Source organism: Populus nigra, chromosome 1 (assembly GCF_951802175.1).
Source record: "Populus nigra chromosome 1, ddPopNigr1.1, whole genome shotgun sequence".
NCBI classification, from domain to species: domain Eukaryota; kingdom Viridiplantae; phylum Streptophyta; class Magnoliopsida; order Malpighiales; family Salicaceae; genus Populus; species Populus nigra.
Window position 1 is genome coordinate 38,986,492 of NC_084852.1, and position 19,859 is coordinate 39,006,350.

The window sequence follows — 19,859 nt, forward strand, 5'->3', positions numbered from 1 at the left end:
TAAATTATTATATCAAGTATAATAATAGCTCTAAAAAATTTCTAAAATTTTAGATATTATTTTTTTACATTTCAAAAATTTATTTTATACAAACCACGGCAAGAGCATTTGCCATTAACCAAAGAGATTTACCCGATGATCGAAGAATTCTGCTTCTTTTCTTCATTTCTTGATTGTCAATATTTGGATTAGCATTATTCCTAATATCAATTTGATCTCAATTATATATTACACAAAGTAGCTTAAAAATATTATTGCTTGTCGAAAAAAAAATACATTTTATCATTTTCTATCTAATTATTGTTATTGTTTGTATCATATAAAGTTATTATATGAAATTCGTATTTTAAAGGTAAGATTTTCTGTATAATTTTTTTATTAGTCTGTTTGAAAGTGTAATTGTGGTTATTTTTTAAAGTATTTTTCATATCGAAATATATTAAAATAATTTTTTTTATTTTTAAAAAAATATTTTTAATATTAATATATTAAAACAACCCAAAACATATAAAAAAAATTGTTATCATCGTCACATATTTCAGGATGCTGATTGTAAATGGAAATTGGAATAGACTGTAGAGGTACTTTAATAATCAAAATAGCAGTAAAAAGACTCAATTAATCAAACTTGTATAGTAGAGGGACTGCGGGTGCAATTAACCCATTTTAAGATTGATGATTGATGAAGTCACCCTCACCACATTGTCCAAGACAAGGACAGTCCTAACTCGATACGGGCAAACAAGTCCCCAACAGTAAGGCTTCTAATTAACCCATCTACCAAACATCCAACCTCAAACCACAATCCCCATACCGAAGGCAAAAACCCATGAAAGAATCGAGAAGCACTGGTTAAAACGCCTGCCAGTTTCACCTTCTAATCAAATCAAAACCCGTAATTTTTATTCTCGAAATGCAGAGATTGTGCACAAAGCTTCGGTCTTTAGCCTCTGTTTCCTCCTCACATCGCCTTCTCCACTCGTCTCCGCAATTTTTTCACCGACCTCTCCATTTCGCCGCTGCTTCAAGTAAATGGAGTCTTAATGGGTCCCTTTTGAACACATCTTCTTCGTTACCAATTCAGCTTCCTTCGCTACCATTTCTTCCCTCTTTTCGTCTATCTCCACTCTCACACCCTGTAAGGTTTATGGGTTTCTTTGGTTTTGTTTTATATGATTGTTCTCTTTTTTATTATTTATTGTATGCATGTTTACTGACGAAATGCCGCAAAGAAATATTTTTTTTTTCAGATTTAGTTATTCGTACTTCAGTCTTTGCATGAACTGTTATTTTCAGGTCGTACAATTTGTACCTCATTCTATATTTGATTCAATAATTTTGCACCAAATGCCAACCATTTTTTTTCCGTCTTGCAAACTGGCTGACCTGAAACTAATGCTTGTAGAATTATTGTCCAAAAGGGTATGGTCATTATTGCCAAGGAGTTGAATTCTGGAAAAGAATTTGAAGAACCCATGTCTAATTTGGTCTAACACTTGACTAGTCATGCGGTGTATCCCAGCCATGTTGGATATAACTAACACATTAGAAATGCTAGATTTCATGTGCCTTCCCATCAACCACTTTTAAAATAGGATAGAGAAGTTGAAATTTTGACGGGTGAGCATAATTCTGTTGACTTGAGTTCAGCTTTCCCATATGTTCCCTTCTTTTTCCCTGCTAACAATCAACATGATTCTGGAAATTTTCCAGTTGATGTTAAATCTGAATCATTAGTTTTTTTTATTATGCAAATGTTGAATTTTTTTTTCCTTCTAAGAGGATTTTCGCTCTGGTGTGCCTTCAGTTGGTGCAAGTGCGTCATGTTTCATCAAGGGAGCGGAAAAAGAATAGGAAGCCAATGACTCCACTCACCTCCAAAGTCAAAAAGTTTAAAATGAAGGCTTACTCGTGAGTTTAAGTTGTTTTACTTGGTTTCTTTTCTTTCTTCAAAAGTGTTTTTAAAAATTTGTGAATTACTGGTTTAGTTTGTATCGATCAGGTCGTATAAGGACAGGTTTAGGACAATGAATGATGGGACTATTCGTCGCTGGAGGGAGGGCAAGAATCATAATGCGCACTTGAAGGTATGCCTTATAGTATTTTCACACTTTCATTTTTATTTCCTTTCATATTGTTGAAACTGAAATGGTCTTTTGCTGCATATCTCCCAGTATTTGATTCATATAGTTGGTTTCTCGTTACATAAAGTGCAAGCTAATTCTACTTAGCATTTTGTAAGTTATGCCTGTTGCGAAGTTGTAGTGATGCTTTAGAAAGGATGGAGACTACTGCTTGACTACACTCCTCTTATTGATCAAGTTTACGCTGAACATGTTATATTGCATTCTGAGTTTGAAAATAAGAAGCCTCCTTTAGTACTGTGAAATACCCTTTTAGGTGGCCCAGTTTCATTTATGCGTCATGTGAAAGTTTGCAATGTTGATCTGATTTCTACATGTTTCAATCACATTGTATATTAGTTCAGCCCTTGATTTTAACAGTATACTTTTGGTGTCATTTGCCAATCCTAGGTCATTGCATTTAGGATCTCTTTTGGTCCTGGTGTGCTCAACTCGATTTTCTTTTCATTTGCATTGTGGTGTTGAAGAGTTTTATTGATGGCGGACAAAACTATCCTATTAGCTTCTGTTTAAAGTACCATGGTATCCCCTAGCACATTGTAAATCATATTTTGCCTTAGTACCCAACCTGAGGAATGACGGTGGAAGATACATTGGCCAATGAAGGTGGCATTTTGAAGATTCTTTTCCTGAATGGAGAAGTGGTGTTAATGGGTTTGAACTTCACTCAATCAGAAATAAGATGAACACAACTTGAACTGTTTATTTGTGAAGTGCCCCCCGCCCCCTATTCCTCTCCTCTCAGGTTCCAAAAATTGCAATTACCAGCAGAAAATCCTCTTGTTATGATCTGACCGTTAGTATTTCATTATTTGGGTTGTGATTTGTTATTAGCTGATTTCACTTGCAATCAACAGAAATTTTATGTTTGATGCAGTCAAAGAAATCAAGACGTAGACTTAGACAACCATCTACTGTCCCTGCAGCCTATGCCAAAGTCATGAAGAAGCTTAGTTTCTGTGTTTAAAACTTCCGATGCTGCCAATTACTTGGATGGAAGACGAAAATGTCCATGGCTTAGGGCAGAGTTTTTGTAACAACAGTTGGAACTTAGTTTGAGCATTTAGTTAACAACAACGATACCGCCACAATTTTTTTCAGTTTGAACTGCAATTCGAACAGTAGTATCAGCCAGTAATAGCTCCATGATTTATTTATGGGATCATCAAAACCGATCTCCATTTAGTGGCTTATGTTAGATATTTTGGTGCATTGTGTTTATTTCAACGATTTGTCAGTTATAATTGAGAGGAACTGTGTTTCACATGCCGGATTTTGGCATGTTTTTCTAAGTTTTTGGGTTCTGTTCATTTAAATTTTGATAAAATCAAGGATTGGGCCCAATTCACAAACGAATCGAAAATGGTTAATGCTGTGTTTGCTGTGTTGCTCATAGAATTGGGAGAAAAGGGGGTTCTCATGGAATTTTGTTTGGTTAACCAATAACATGAATCAATTATATTTCCAATGAAATACTAGTTTATTACGATTAAAAAAAAGAAAAAAAAAGATTACTTAATTTATTTGTTATCATTAAGAATTCATCGAAATTAAAATTAATTAAAAAAACAATCTTCTCTACTTTTATTTGAACTGGAATCAATTTTTTATTACCATTTCATTTTCATTCCAAGCAAACCAAACGCAGGAAAGTATAATTAACGAATACTAACAGGTATGGGAATTTTACCGTAGGGATTTGCATTGTTGATTCTCTCACATTTCACTCCAGATGAACTATTCAGAAAAATATTTTTTTATTTTTATTTTGGCCGTCAAAAGTCTTTTTTTTAGCAATTGCATCTAGGACAAACTAAATGACAACTAATTCAAATTTATTGACCAATGACAAGATTGAAAAAAAAAGATCGGTGTGGAAAAGAGGCTAAAATAGATAGTGGGTTCAAAGTTCTCAAGAATAGTTCAACTTAGTCCTCTAACTTTAAAAACCATACTCATTTGGTCTCTTAAATTTTTTTTAGTTTGATTTTGGTAAAAAAAATTTATTTTTATTATTTGTCAATTCCTGGTTTAAAATAGGAGAGAGAAAGATTGTTGAATTCCGATAATAAAAGAGGAAATCCACTAATATGATTATTCTTGGTATTCACGGGTTTCATGTGATGAGATGATTTTGGTGGTAGTTATTTGGAGTTTTGATGTTGCCTAAAAAAATTCTAAGTCAAGGTAGAAAAACCTAACCCAATTTGATTTTTGATTTTTTGGGATTTTTTGGGCTAATGAATTGGTTTATGGATGTTACAAGAGTGTTGGTAATATGTTTTGGGGTTGAGATGACTTAAAAATTAGTTTTTTTTAAAAAAAAAACAACTACCATAATTTTCCACCCACTATGGTGGTTACAGGCTATAGTGGCTGGAACTTTGGCTTGTAAATAAAATCTCGTCTAATCTTTTAAAAAAATATCACTCGTCTCTTTTAAAGAAAAACATTTAACCAATGTAGGTGTGGGCTCTCTTTTTATTTTATATTTAGGATAAATATAAATTTAAGAAAAAAAATTATTAACCCCAGTTGAGTACATGAATTGGAATGTAGGTTTTAAGGGTTAAGCTACAATATCCAAGCTATTATTTCTTTTAATATTTTTATTTGATGTATTTTTTCCTTCAATTTTTTTCTAAAAACAATCGCAACCTTTGTTGTTGACAATCTATTTTTTTTAATTTAACTTAAGACAAAAAAATACTATAATTTCACTATTTATCATCAATGATATACTTTTGTTATCTTAATCTTGCATGTTTGTCCTTTTTTTTTTAAAAAAAAATATATTTAATGCAAAAAAAAAACTCATTCGCTTTATTTCTGTATAATTAAATGAAAACTAATTTATAGGATAAAAGATTTATTGAATTTGATGATGTGCATGGCATGCATCAAGAGTTTGGTTAGTTGACTTGAATTCATTTGAGGGTTTTTTTTATTGAGTGCTATTTTTTTTATCAATTTCATCCTTCAATGTTAAGTTAATTAGGGATTTATTTTTTCAATTTGATTTTTTACAAGATTATCCTCGCAGGTTTTGCATGTAAACCTGAGTTGACTTAGGTAAATCTAATATATTTTCATCTCAAAATTAGATAAAAATATTGTATAGTATGCAATTAATTTTAAATTCATGACTAATTTTTTTTTTTAGAAAACAGGTTAGCGATAAATAGATATTATTTTTCTTTGACCTGCGGTGCAGCGCGAGTCAATCGTATTTTTGTTTGATTAAATAAAGAATTTATTATAAAAAACAAAATTATTAAACATAATTAGATACATGACCCGTGTTGTGAGATTAAATATCTTAATTTTTTATTTTTAAGTTTGGTCTTTAATTATTACTAACCACTTTTTAATGTTTTATTAGTATGAATGATCATTAAATTAAATAAAAAATTATTTGAATAAATAGAATTATTGGACACAAGTAATAATAACAGGACCGTCTTACAATATCAAATATAAAAATAGCTAGTCAATCCTATTTACAGTCATTTATTTTCTCTGACTCGTGCAGATTTACTCAAAAAGACTACATGAATGAAAATAATATATATATATATATATATATATATATATATATATATATATATATATATTTGCAAAAAATCATCTTATTCTCAATCATCTCTTATTTTCTCGGGAGTGAGTTCCGCTCGAACGAAACACTCCTAGCGGCCAGGGGCATTAGCGTAGTTTCATAGAGAATGTTAAAAGAAAACCCTAAACCCTAAACGGCACAGCGCCTATAAAAGAGAGGGCCGCTGCTTAATTAGCTTGCATCTGATTTTCGTGTAGATAGACATCCTCTGTGCTCTCCGCCTTCTTATTAAATTTTGCTGTCTTGTATTTTAGATCTTCTTATTTGTTTTACAGTATCCTTTTGATTTCATGTTAGTTTGGGGTTTATTTTCTCTGTGATGATGAAACCAGATGACGAGTCCGATTTATATCCATTCCATTCTCCTTGACGACAATACGAGGCATTTGTCTGAGAGAAAATAAATCCCAGATTTTTTTTTTGATTGGTTATTGGCAACCGATCCTGCTTTGAAAATACGTTTATTTTTTTGATAAATTGATTTTGATGTAAATTTGTGTTCTTATCTGAAAAGAAAGATGATGTTTGCTGGAGATGGAAGTGATGATTTTTTCCCCAAATGATCGAAGCTGAATAAACTGAGCGACCTTTCTCTTCGGAGAAACCAAGCCAGGATTCTGATCCATCTCTCCAAACAATTATATTTATAACCTTTCTTTAAAATAAAAAACTGCTCTGTTTGATTTCTGTTTTATATTAAAAGTATCCGAATTAACTTTTGTTTTTATTATTCGAATACCATGAATTAACTCGGATCTTAGGTGCCTTGAACCCGATTCCAGTTCCATCCCAACTTGGTCTGAATTGCGTCTTCATGACTCGATTCTAGCCCTGCTCTCGGGCGTTCAACAAATCCAATTTCACCGATATTGACTAGCACCGAGGCATTGAGACTCCTGAGCCGAACATTTTTTATTTTAAATTATTATTTTATTTTAGATATTTTCAAATAATTTTAAAATGTTGATGTGAAATATTTTTTAAAAAATAAAAAATATTATTTTAATATATATTTAAATAAATACATCTATTATTATATTAAAAATATAGCTAGTAAGCAATATAGTCACTGACAACCAACACTGAAAATTGGAATCGAAGCCTCAAGTAGAAAGCTCAAGAAAGAACAGCTGAAACACCTAATGATGAACAGAAGATCACAAACCAAAAACCATTAAAACACGGACATGCACAAGTAAAGTCATTCGATTCCAAAAGTTGTTAAAAAATTGGGAGTCTAATGTAACAAACAACAGTTGTTAAAAACACCTAATTATTTATTTGTAACAAACAACAGTTGTTAAAAAATTGGGAGTCTAATGTGTCAAAAAACATAAAAAGGAGCTCAAAGAACAAGAAATCAATTTGTTTTTGCCTATGCTATTGTTACAAACATACAATTCACGGGGAGATAAAAAATAGATGGAATCGATCCGTTCGTGTGTGACTTTACATATCATATATTAGCATATCACATGTTAATATATATATTTAAATAGAATTAAGCAAAATTATCAATAGCATTTTTGATCCGATCAAAGAAAATAGAATTCTCAAAAAAAGAAATAAAATAAACAGGCCATGGATAAATCCAGACAACCTTTTTTTAAGCCAAAGCGATCTCTTCATAGGCGTCTGCTCTCAATTGAATCGGGGCTTCATAGGCATCTGCTCTCAATTGAATCGGGGGATAGAAACATGCATATTGCATTCTTGAATGATGAGGTGTGCATGTAAATTTTTTTTTTCACTTGTGGATCCAAGTATTGTTTATATAAAACTCAAACACTTAAATTGATTTAATTTATTATAATATTTTAAAGTAATGATGTTTTATATCAATGGAATGAAGTAAAGATTGCATATTAAAAAATTCAAAATCAATCATTATTATTTCAACATTAGATGATTGAAAAGTAAGAAAAGAAATCAAAAAAATATTAAAAATACACCTCCCGTAATTTCTTTTTCTTTTACTCAAAGTTCAATCATCCTAAAATGAGATTATTGAAACAACAACAGGAAAATGAGAGAATAATATTGATATATACAACAAGCATGCTTTGATATTTAGTTGAACATTATGAGATATATCAAATTAAAGTATTATCTAAAGGGCATAATAGTGGTTTTAATTAATATGCATTGTTTAATTTTTCATTATTTCTTTAATTGTATACATTTTCTTTTTATTATTTTTAATTTCTACAATAGTAAAATAATGAATTTTTAAACATGTTATTAAATAATTCATTACAATAATTTGAAAGCAATAAACAACATAAAATAACATACACTTGAATATCCATCTCATATATAGTCTGAATAATAAAAAAATAAAAAATATCTATAATTCTGTATTTTAGAAAGCATGTGATTGTATATTTTAAAGAACTAGCTAATAATTATTTTTTAAAATACTTTTCATTTCAAAACAAATTAAAAATAATATTTTTTTATTTTTTAAAAATTATTTTTAATATCAGCACATCAAAATGATTTGAAAACATCAAAAACATATTAATTTAAAGCAAAATAAAAAATAAAAAATTTTAAAACCTTTTTAAAAATATTTTTAAAATGTAGTACCAAACACTAAATTATAAAATAAGAAGCATAGTAATTAGAAAACTAGCTAAATTGACTTTTTAGTTAGTTTAGCTATAATTTAGCTAAAATTAAGAAACATGGATGTAGATACTCTTACTAACAAATTTTCATTGCCTTACATGCCTTTTCCAAGCCCACGAAGCTTTTTTTTTTTTACAAAAATGGCAGGAGCGGCTCTTTAGTTAAATATGGACAACAAGAAGGGCAGTTGGTTTTAAAACCCTAAGTCCCTAACTGGACAGAACTGAGTCAGCCAGCAGGGTTCTAGTTTCTTAGATTTCTCCATTCGAACGCTCACTCAAAATCTCTCTAACCATCAAACCAAGAAAAAAAGAAAACTTGATGGGCTCCATCAAATTCCTTGTCTCAAGAACCTCACGCAAAAATCTCTACCAACTTCTCCAAAACACTTCCCTAAATCCTTCATATTTCCCTAGAAACATTCACTCCCTCTTTTCCAGACAATTCCACTCCTCCCAAACTGCCACCTTCTCATCTTCTGCTCTTGAACCACAACAAACTAGCGCCTCTGCTCCAAGCCCCAATACTCGTGTCCCTGCTACTGTCATCACTGGCTTTCTTGGCTCTGGAAAGGTTTTTTCTTACTCACACACACTTATTTGGTTTCTGCTTCTTGAACTGCTTTCTGGGCAGTCTCTGATCTTTTCCTTTTTCCTCAATGAAAGCACCGATACCATTTAAATGCTTCGGGTTTTCAAGATATAGCATCCCTTTTTTTTTCACCTGTATGATTCTTTATACTGTATTTAATTTCTCTTAATTTGAACTGAATTGTCGACAATGCAGACAACTTTACTGAATCATATTCTGACATCTCAGCATGGCAAGCGGATTGCTGTCATAGAAAATGAGGTATGGACATTACTCACAAATTTACATGCTTTTGGTTATTTTTTTAATTATTTGTTTTCTTATGAAAAATTACTGATAACCTTGGCTCTCGCTTTAAAGGAAAAATAGTGCTGTTCGGATTTATTATGGTATTTCTTTGTCCAAAAAATTGGCATGAAGGGCAATAATTAATAGTGTTGTAAATATTGAATTCATTAGCCAAAAAATACCTGTCCATGGGTTTCTGCTTTATATTTATAAAAAGTTTAATGGTTATTTTGGTTACTGTCCATGCAGTTTGGTGAGGTGGATATTGATGGATCGCTGGTTGCCAGTCATTCCACTGCAAGTGACGACATTATTATGGTTAATAATGGTTGCTTGTGCTGTACAGTAAGAGGAGATCTAGTTAAAATGCTCCTGGAGCTGGTGAAGAAAAATAGAGACAAATTTGATCATATTGTTATAGAAACTACAGGTATTATATGTTCCTAGGACTTTTAAGATTTTAATTGTGCAATGTGAATCAAGGGCTAGTTATAAGGTTAAAAAGCTTGGGGGCATTTGGGATTGGTCAAGAGTTGGTAAAAAATGGTTTGGTGCCAAAATGCAGATTTGGATATTGGGTTGCCTTTCTATTTGACTTCTAATGAAAATATAAAGTCTTATGATAACATCCACTCTCAGAAAAAGGGAAAGATGGGGAAGAAAATAAATTCGCCCCATTAAAACCTTATATTGTCATGGATTTCTCATTCTTTGTCCTGTAACAGTTTCATGATAGCCTTCTTATTCTTTCTACTAAACACGTCGACTGCGTGAGGTAAAATTTACCTTTTCACGAGTTGACTGCATTGGTATAGATCCTGAAAGCTTAACTGCTCTATCATATATGAAACCTTTTTGCAGGACTTGCAAAGCCAGGCCCAGTTATAGAAACATTCTGCTCTGATGAGCTGGTTTCTCGTTATGTGAAACTGGATGGAGTTGTTACTATGGTGGACTCCAAGCATGTCTTGCAACATTTGAATGAAGTAAAACCTAGATTTGTTGTAAATGAGGCAGTAGAACAAGTTGCTTATGCTGACCGTATTATATTGAACAAGGTTAATTTTGATGCCGTCTTTGAATGCATTGGCCAATGCTTGTCGGTTAATTTCTTCATCATACCATTTATTTACAGATACCTCTATTTGCATCCTTTTGAAGCCCTAGAGGAATTGATGTTTCTTATACAATCACATATTTATTCTAACCATTTATACAATCTTACCATTTATTTATTCTAACCTTTTGGCAGATAGATTTGGTGTCTGAGGAAGAACTGAAGGGATTGACTATGAGAATCAAGGTAAGATTTTCACTTGTACAATCACATATTGTAGGATCTTCTAAGTTGAATCCTAATCTGTATATGATTGATTCCTTTCCCAGCATATCAATGGGATGGCTCCAATTAAGCTAGCCAAATATGGCTCTGTTGACATGGACTTTGTCTTGGGAGTGGGAGGATATGATCTCGAAAGGTTAATGCTCCTATCTTTGAGTGAGGAATCCCATCAAATTGTTTTCTTTTACTTTATTTCTTTTAACTATAATTGTTCTACTAAATATATTTTTCCTTGACACACAAATAAATAAGCACACTGCAAAATATTTTTATTTTCTGGATGTTACAATTGTAGAAAACATATCTGTTACTTATAGTGTAGTTTGAGCTCTTGTTCTTGGATATGTTGATTTCTGCAGAATTGATTCAGAAGTTCACTTAGACAATTCCTGCAGTTCGATGCATCAACATGGGACCACACAAGGTTGTCTTTTGTTCTTTATTATCATCTTTTCTGTGACCCTCTATTTGTTAATTTATTAGGAAGCAGAAATTGTGTGATGATTATTTGATGAGAGATTGTGAATTGAATGTTGTGATTTTGAGCAATCATTTACCGGGGATGTGCACTTATGAAAATTTTGGTAAATTGGCATTTTTGACCAACTTATAGTTGCTTTTAATATTCTGCATATCTCATGGACAGAAATGAATATCCAGTGCTGATGAGGTGTTTTTGTAATCAGAATTTTGGAGGATTTGAGATTATTGTGATTCTTAAATGATAGGTCTCACAGTCAATCAATTTCATGTAATACTATGATGACTGATGACCAAAAGTAGTACAAAAAGGAACATGCATGGTCTATGCTTCATAGGCAGTTCTGGCCACTCATCAGGTATCCAGTGGTGAAACCTTTTGAAGCAATTCTAGGCCTGGCAGGCGTGAATATGATGCCTCATGTACCCTCGGGGGCCAAAAATTTCTAAAATTTATGATGCCAAACTTTCCCTTTCCACCACTCCAAAAGCAAAAAAATAAAAAATAAAATAAAAGAAAACCAAACCCATTGAAAGAAGCACTCCCTTCCTGCTCTCGTCATTTCTGTTATCTGTTTCTCCATCAGAATACAATATCTACTTTAGCTTCTTTTGATATCCAGGTTTTTCTTACATAATTGTTATGGTTGATTGCAGAACACCATCAAAGGCATCACCACAACCATGTGCATGATTCTGCTGTCTCTAGTGTCAGTATAGTTTTCGAGGGAATGCTTGACCTTGATGAGGTATTGCAGTTTGTTCCTTTCTGTTATGGATTAAATCTCAACATATTTTCAATCATGAACATCTAGCATCTACATACTAAACACTTTGGTGAGATGGATATTCCTACTCTCTTAATGTGTGGATTTATGATATTCGTACTCTATTTCTTAACCTGCCCTTGATATCAAATATTCAAAGTCAATGTTGTTCATTTAAATAATTTTATCTAGGTTCACAAGGAAGCAATTAAGGGAAGCATTTGCCCCCCTTAATTTTTTTAATTAACACAAAAGATCCATAAAGAAATATTTTTTTTGCCTCATTTAGTAAAAAGCATCTAACCCCTTCCAACTGTCCTCTTTTGCAATTTGATCAACAAATCAACATAAAAATACAAAAATAGAAGTGCTAGGTAATTTCCAACAAATCAAATCAAATAAGACATATATATGTTTAATCAATTACTTTAATTGATTTGTTATAATAAAATAAGCTTGCATATGTAATTCTAAAATTAATATATTGACAACAAATAATTATCAAAGTTGTATATTTTAAATTGTATTTTTTAGTTTTTAAAATAATGTTTACATTTTTAAAATTTTCCATTTTAATGATAAGTTGAATTAGTTAATAACTAATCACTAAATTTTCTTCTCAAGAAAACAAGAGAGAGATGACTTTTATGTATCTTAAAGTTGTAGTCTTTTATTTATATAAATGTTAGATAAGGAAATAAAAAATTATAGTTAATACAAAAAGTTATTTTGAATTTGATACATAGCATGTCCCTACATCCACGAGACATGATCTTGTTATGGAATATTAAAAGAAACTACAAGAGGTAGTATTTTTACTGTAGCTATAGACTCATTGACATTACGGTTTAGATCAGTGAAATTATTGTTTTGCCCCTGCAAACTTAACACAATCGGCTCTGGGAGCAGGGGTATAATGGTCTTTTTGTTCTCTGCACATTTAAATTACTAATGTGCCCTTGGAGGCAAAAAATAAAACACTGATAGTCAAGGGCACTTTTGACCCTTTCATTTTAGTTGCACAACAAAATTTCCACACTGCCCTTGAATCATAATTGTTTTTGTCCTGGGTCAAGGGGTGTTTTGTCTTTTCATTTTGTTTTGTTTTTTTTCTTTCGTAGCTATCAAGTTTGGTGGGGGTAGTTTAGTATTTTTTTCATAAATAAAATATTATTTAATCTAAAAAAGGCGGTTGCGCTTGGGGCTGACGCGGACGCGCATGGGTTCTTTCGTGTTATTCGGATGGTGTGTATGACGCCATCTCGCGGCCAAACTAGTATATTAGTTATTCTAGTTTCTTTTTTTTGAGGTTGAAAAAAAGTGTGGTTCACACATGGGCCACCAATCTAGTTTATTCTAAAATATAACATGATAAACAAAGAGCACAAATCAAAATAATCCATCTCAACCTAGTGTATTTAATTATAAATAACTTGAAAAAAATATATAGATAAACAAAGAATACTAAAATATTATTGTTAAAAATATAACATGATAAACAAAGAATACTAAAATATTCTAGTTTCTTAACCTGCCATTGATATCAAATATTCAAAGTCTATTTCTAGCTTTTTGTAGAACTTGTTTCTCTCTCTCTCTCTGTGTACTCCCGAATTATGAGTTTATTAGATGTCAATATTATTTGAAAATTTATATTGTGAAATTGTCAAACTCAAAATCAATCCTATGAAATATAAATATATAGATAATTATTTTCATCATATATGATGAATATAATAATAAAAAATAAAATTGTAATAATTTCTTAACATGATGTCTCACTCAGTTATTCACGTCTACCTCCACAAACTTCTCTTAACATCGTCAGAAGTAATTTTTAATCCTCTATATTTGTCTTTGCCCCATCCTAGATGGAATGAAAAGTCCCTCTATACCCATATTCATTTGGGTAATTGGAGACATACTTGCCTGGGGACAATTACAATTGTCATCCCTACTCTGGAGGCTCATATGTTGGATTCAGTATTCTTCAAATAGCTTTGATATTTTGATTGCTTTATTTTCATGAAAATATTTAAAGTTCATAAAATTTTATAAAATATATCATGAAAAACAATATACTTATAAATTTTCATCGGCCACCATCACTGCCACTATTTCACTGTGGTTGTAACCTCTTTCATCATTGAATCACTTCACCATGATCATCATTCCACACCACCTTTCCGCCATTGCCTTTATCATTATCCATCATCTCAACCACCATAACAGTGTTATCACCATCATTCTGTGAACTTTCCATCTTTCGTATCATTATTCATCGAACATTAAAACACTTTTTGTAATTAAAAATATCATTAAATTCATGAATAACATAACTAGTAATTGTAGAACTACTATTAACTTTCTTGCATGTTAATTAATCATAATTAATCTACTGAATAATATAGATGACTAATCAATTGTCAAGGCAAGGATTGTTTTTGTTTGGCACAACAAAAGAAGATAAAGAAATTTGACAGCTAAGATAAGCTGAAAAGAGAAAAAAATGAAAAAGAAGGAATCTCCTAGATGCTATATATGTAATTGATTTAACCCCATTATTACAAAAGAATTGTGATTTAGCTAGTGAGTCTGGGATTCTATTCTTCTTCCCTTTTTCAGGTTTAGTTATTTTAACATTCTATATTTCTTAAAAGTGAAAACAAATTATTATAATAGAAAAAAAACGATTCTCAACTTGACAATAATAATAAAAAAAAATCACAAATTGATAATAAAAAATAAAATGAAGGCATTATGGCCTCTTTAAAAGTTTACCCTGACTTTTATTATATAGTAAAATACAAGATTTATATGTTAATGGATTGACTTATTTACCTTCATCTATAAGGTTTCTTGTCTTCAATTTTGAGAGACACAGAGAACCATATATTACAAACATTTTGATGTATAAAAAATTCTTTTTTGGTTGTAAATGGAACAGGTCGATGATTGGTTAGAAAGGCTAATTGAAGAAAAAGGTGATGACTTGTACCGGATGAAAGGTGTCTTGTCCGTCACCGGCTCTGATCAACGATACATCTTCCAGGTTTTCCCACAACTTTTTATGCTTTATTTATTAACCAATTATACGTCTAGGTTTTTTGCAGATCCAAACTGGTTATTTTCTTCATGTTTTTTTCCTTCAAATCCTCACCTCCTTCCATGGTGCTTTTCTTTCAGGGGGTGCATTCTTTATTGGATGGTTGCCCGGGCAAAACATGGGGACCTGATGAGAAGAGAATAAACAAACTTGTGTTCATAGGAAGAAATTTAGATGAAACTGCACTCAGAAAAGGTTTTAAAGGTTGTCTAGCATGAAGACGTTAGAAATACTGTGGTATTTCTGGGGAAGATTCCTTGTTAGGATTATTGTAAAAAGTCAAAAGTAACGATCTACTCTAAAATTAGGGATGAATACAATGATTATGATATTCCAAAGCCTCTATGTTAAGCCACGACGTTCAGAAAGAAGCCTTAAACCAAATTCTAAGTCTCATGGATGAGGTGAACGTGAGTGATAGTTGCGGGCAGTGATTATTGGCTATAGAAAGTTGTTTAGGAGATCATTATGAATACAAGAAATAGTTCGTCCAAATTGTTCATTCTCACCCTAGGAGAATATTATCCCTTGGAATTTTAGATCACCAGTGAATTGGTTCATCGAACCCAGTAAAGAACGCATCGAGCATCTGCAAACAGGGCTTGGTTTAGTGCAGGATGAGTTGGGAACCAATAAAGAACGCATTGAGCATCTGGAAACAGTGCTTGGTTTAGTGCAGGATGAGATGCAAAAAATGGAGAATGGCATGACTGGCAAGCTTTGCCTTTTAGAGGAGACCCTCAATCGCATCTCTAATGTCTTGCTTTTAGACCAGGAATCTTCAAACCATGACAACTGCAACCTTGATATTAATGAGGGAATTGTAGGCATGTTTTATCATCTAAAACAACAAAGTTAAAGTTCCCACGGTTCTCAGGAGATGATCCGACGTCATGGTTTAACTGCGTGAATTAGTATTTCGAGTATCAAGACACTGTAGATTTTCAAAGGGTTTCCGTAGTGGCCTATCCGGCCCTATCATCTAGAAGGGGAGGTAAACCACTGGTGGCAGTGGATCCGCAAGACATTCCAGGAAGAAGGGCAAATGATTTCTTGGGAGAAGTTTGAAAAAAAGGCTTGCAGCATGATATCTTTGTGAAGACTTTGATGAAGCTCTTGCACGGGTCAAACGGGTAGGGACTTTAAGAGACTACCAGAAAGAAATTGAGAAGCTTGGCAACAGATTCCGAGGGTGAACTCAAAAAGCTTTGATAAGGAACATTTATGGGAGGCTTGAAGGCTGAGATTTCTGATGGGATTCAGATGTTCAAACCAAAAACACTGAAGGATGCTATTAGTTTCGCGAGGATGAGAGACTATCAGCTCTCACGACAACGGAAGTTCTCAAGACCATCACTGCCTGCACAAGTTCCTATAGCTTTTCCTCCAACAACTCGTGAAGGCACCATAACGCCTGCTACTCCAATCAGGCGATTATCATGGGAGGAAATGAAAAGGAGGAGAGCACAAGGCCTATGTTTCCATTGCAATTAACGTTTCACAGTTAGGCATAGAAGCAGAAAACCTCAGTTGGAGATGTGATGGATACCAGGATCAACTAGTATCAGAGGATAACCAAGATGGAGATGTAGTGGTGGCACAAGAACCTAGGATTGAACCTGAAATCACATTGCACGCATTCACAGGATGGTCTGCCCCAAGAACTATGCGATGCCATAAAAAACGGGACATCATGAAGCAGCAATGTTAATTGACAGTGGTACCTATAGAAAGATTTATTCTATGGGTGGCTAAGGCAGAAAGGCTGAAATGTCAAGGGTGTTTCGACAAGGTATTGGTAGACTTACAAGGCACCGAATTATAAAGGACGAATCATTCTGAGGAGTGATTATAAAGGCCTTTTATTTGAAAGCAATTAAGTTGATTAGAGAAGGCTTGCTATAGTATGATATCAAGAATTAATTAAAAAAAAATCTGTTTGGGGGCTAAATTGAAACAATATAATATTTGGGGTGTTCTTACCTTCGAACAAGCCAACATCTTAATTACTTTTATTTTATTTTAAAAAAACAAAACAAAATGAAGAAGTTACAATTTTCAAACAGGAAAAAAAAACAAGTGTGAAAAGGAGAATATGAAGAAAGGAAGGGCGGAGCCGGAGATAGATTCATCACTAGACATGCACACGAAAGGAATATTTTACGTTGAGGGCGGTAGCTTCTCTTTCCACGAAACAAAGTACCTAACCTAATCCACGACCATTCACCTTCACTGTCGGAGTCGGACACTTTTTATAATCATATTTTAACCCGAAAACATGGGTGAGAGCAAAACTGTTTCGTACGAATGCAGTGATTGAGAGAAATATATAAATTATATGTTAATATTTTAATTAATAGATGAAGTTATTAAGTAATATAATTTATAATTTATATATTAGTATTTTAATTAATAGTTTAAGTTATTGATTAAAATTAATTTTTAACATAATATTAGAGTTTTGTTTAGCTAAATAATTATAAGTTCGAATCTTCTAACCGTCATTTTATTTGATAAAAATTAAATATAAATTAATATGAGTATTTATAAATTTTAAGTTGAAAAAATTTTACTTAAAAAAAAAGAAAAAAGAAAATAATTATATTAATCATATATTAATAATTTACCTAACAATTTAATCTATCAAATTAAATAATTATTCAACGTGCTGAAAACTAGTTAATTAACTCATATATGCTTATTAGGAGAAATTAATGCGGTGTGTATACTCGTGATTAAGAAGAAGAAGAAGTGATCTTTATACATCATCAAGTCACTCACATTTTATGATTCTATCATAACCATGTTTTAAAAAATATTTAATAAGATTAATTTGATCATTGTAAAAGGATCAGACTCTTTTCAAGTTGTTAGGAATATAACAACACAATAGATTATATATACTAGTAAAACCCAAACTATTAATTTAAATCCATGTCCGTCGGGCGATAGATTATAATTAAAGCGCATGATTAATTGATTAACGAATAATTTCTTATATTGAGAAGAATTAAGTTGAGATATATTTATGAATGAAAAAGGTTACATAAAACATCATGTCTATATAATTATTTTATTAAATGAAGTGTAATGTTTAAAATTGTTAAAATAAAAGTTTGACAATTCAAATTAAATTGATTTATATATTAATAGTATACATGTGTGTGCATGCGTATATAGTATCTTAAGAAAGTATTAAATAAACTTCAAATCATATTAATTATTATCTTAGATTATAGATTTTTAGTCACTAATAAGATTCTTATATATTTGGATTATAAAAACACGTAAATAATTTCAATTCAGTACATGCCACTTAATTTTTATATATATATATATATATAAACTCCGGAGTCGCAGCCTCCTCATATCTTGTTGTAGATTTGCATTTGATTTCAATGGTTTAGATTTTATTCTATTAAACAAGTTGATGGTTAATTTTTTTAAAAAAATTAACGTTGACTTTTTTTTTATAAAAAACTTTATTAATAATTTATACGTGACAGATCATATTATGTCTAATTCAGAAGAAGAAGTGAAATCTTACTCATTACCCCAATGTACCAACGGCTGCAAATTTGTGATGGGTTCAATAATATCACTAGTTTGATCTTTATGAGTGACATTGATTAATTAATCAACTATAAACTAAAAGGGTGGGGAATTTTATTGTATGATGTTATCTCAGTTTCATTATTAAATTCGTGAATTTGACAAGTTTATCCATGTTAAATTAAGTCATTTTTTTTCTATTAGGTTATCTCAGTCTGATGACCCGGTTCATGAATTTGAAATATTAACTTAGGTTGTTTTTATGCTCTTTTTTTAATTATATCGTTCAATATTGAGAATTAAAATTCATAATTTGTTTTGATTTGCTTTCCATAAGATTATCTTAGTTTTATAACCTCGATTGCAAGTTTGATAGGTTAACTCATGTTATTTTTTAGGTTGTTTTTAATTTTTTTTAATTTTTTAGGTTGTTTTATAACCTCGATTGCAATTTTTTTTTAATTTTATCTTTTATTGAGGTGGTTAAGAATTACATTTCATAACTTATTTTGATTTGTTTCTTATGAGATTATCATAATTTCATAACACAAATTATAAATTTTACATAATAACCTAAGTTAATCTAATATATTATTATTTTAATATTAAAAAAATATTATCTTAAAATTATTCTAATCCAGTTATATTTTTAGAAGTTGCATAAATTAGTTTTGAACTTACAAAATTAACCAAGTTACGTCAACTCAATCATTACACGATATAAATTATTTACATACGTGGAAAATTAATTACCTGGTAGTCACTAATTCTCAACTTGAAGCTTCAAGCATTCCAGCCCTCACCGTCCCTCACGGGGACTTCGAAACGTGGCTGATTCATGAACTGGACCACCGCCCACATGTCAAACACCGTCGTTTCAATCAGCATTATATGGTCCCCATCTTGTCCCCACCTACACTTCCTGCGGCCCCTCCACGTGACGCGACGAATATTCCTTCCATCTTCTCCGCCGGCGAATATTCCACGCTGGATCCTACGTGGCATAAATCTATACCTTGCTCTTGTCCTTCGCTCGGTCTCAGTGACCCTTCCACCGTTGGATCATCTAGATGTTTTCGTAAGCTACATCCGGCGGTTATTATGGTGTGTTGATGTACACATGAATATGACAACGTTAACATGTGTTCCCATTCTAAATTTCTTCAGCCATGTTGCTTCAGATTCCTCGCCGAGCTTTCCTCAGCATGTCCATTCACACATATATTATTTTACTCTTCTGTTTTTGTAAATAAAAGAATTTTGCAATCAAATAACATGAAATCTCACATCCAAAAATTTAAAAATATGTTACTAATATATCTCCTCAACATCAAATATTGCA

The 19,859-nt window shown here is 31.7% G+C and overlaps 2 protein-coding genes and 2 non-coding genes across 5 annotated transcripts; all 4 read left to right on the plus strand.

Annotated features, from left to right (window-relative positions):
* Positions 1-748: 748 nt before the first annotated feature.
* Positions 749-3,436, plus strand: LOC133698841 (uncharacterized). Of its 2 annotated transcripts, none has more exons than XM_062121941.1 (4): positions 749-1,138; positions 1,808-1,911; positions 2,003-2,087; positions 2,535-2,849. In XM_062121941.1, the coding sequence occupies exons 1-4, from the start codon at positions 914-916 to the stop codon at positions 2,607-2,609; spliced, it is 489 nt and encodes a 162-aa protein (XP_061977925.1). In that variant the 5' UTR covers positions 749-913; the 3' UTR covers positions 2,610-2,849. The 2 variants fall into 2 exon arrangements, with proteins under 2 accessions (XP_061977925.1, XP_061977917.1); XM_062121933.1 differs by lacking the exon at positions 2,535-2,849 and adding an exon at positions 3,022-3,436 and having other exon boundaries at positions 755-1,138.
* Positions 3,437-6,071: 2,635 nt separating this feature from the next.
* Positions 6,072-6,159, plus strand: LOC133681214 (small nucleolar RNA SNOR75). Its single transcript, XR_009836463.1, has one exon. It is a non-coding gene; the product is annotated as a small nucleolar RNA SNOR75 (small nucleolar RNA).
* A 135-nt stretch (positions 6,160-6,294) lies between these two features.
* LOC133681246 (small nucleolar RNA Z103) lies at positions 6,295-6,386 on the plus strand. The gene has a single exon (XR_009836480.1). It is a non-coding gene; the product is annotated as a small nucleolar RNA Z103 (small nucleolar RNA).
* Positions 6,387-8,481: 2,095 nt separating this feature from the next.
* Positions 8,482-15,303, plus strand: LOC133694103 (uncharacterized). Its single transcript, XM_062115545.1, has 10 exons — positions 8,482-8,964; positions 9,178-9,243; positions 9,520-9,700; positions 10,132-10,328; positions 10,523-10,573; positions 10,657-10,748; positions 10,972-11,036; positions 11,750-11,841; positions 14,807-14,911; positions 15,046-15,303. Exons 1-10 carry the CDS (start codon positions 8,713-8,715, stop codon positions 15,181-15,183), a joined length of 1,239 nt encoding a protein of 412 aa, XP_061971529.1. The 5' UTR covers positions 8,482-8,712; the 3' UTR covers positions 15,184-15,303.
* The last annotated feature ends 4,556 nt before the right edge of the window (positions 15,304-19,859 follow it).

Bases quoted from the DNA above. Each gene is read 5' to 3' on its own strand.
- LOC133698841 (XM_062121933.1), top strand. From the start codon at position 914: ATGCAGAGATTGTGCACAAAGCTTCGGTCTTTAGCCTCTGTTTCCTCC. The intron at 1,912-2,002 runs GTGAGTTTAAGT...TGTATCGATCAG, and splicing joins TTTAAAATGAAGGCTTACTC to GTCGTATAAGGACAGGTTTA. The intron at 2,088-3,021 runs GTATGCCTTATA...TGTTTGATGCAG, and splicing joins ATCATAATGCGCACTTGAAG to TCAAAGAAATCAAGACGTAG.
- LOC133694103 (XM_062115545.1), top strand. From the start codon at position 8,713: ATGGGCTCCATCAAATTCCTTGTCTCAAGAACCTCACGCAAAAATCTC. The intron at 9,244-9,519 runs GTATGGACATTA...CTGTCCATGCAG, and splicing joins TTGCTGTCATAGAAAATGAG to TTTGGTGAGGTGGATATTGA. The intron at 10,329-10,522 runs GTTAATTTTGAT...ACCTTTTGGCAG, and splicing joins ACCGTATTATATTGAACAAG to ATAGATTTGGTGTCTGAGGA.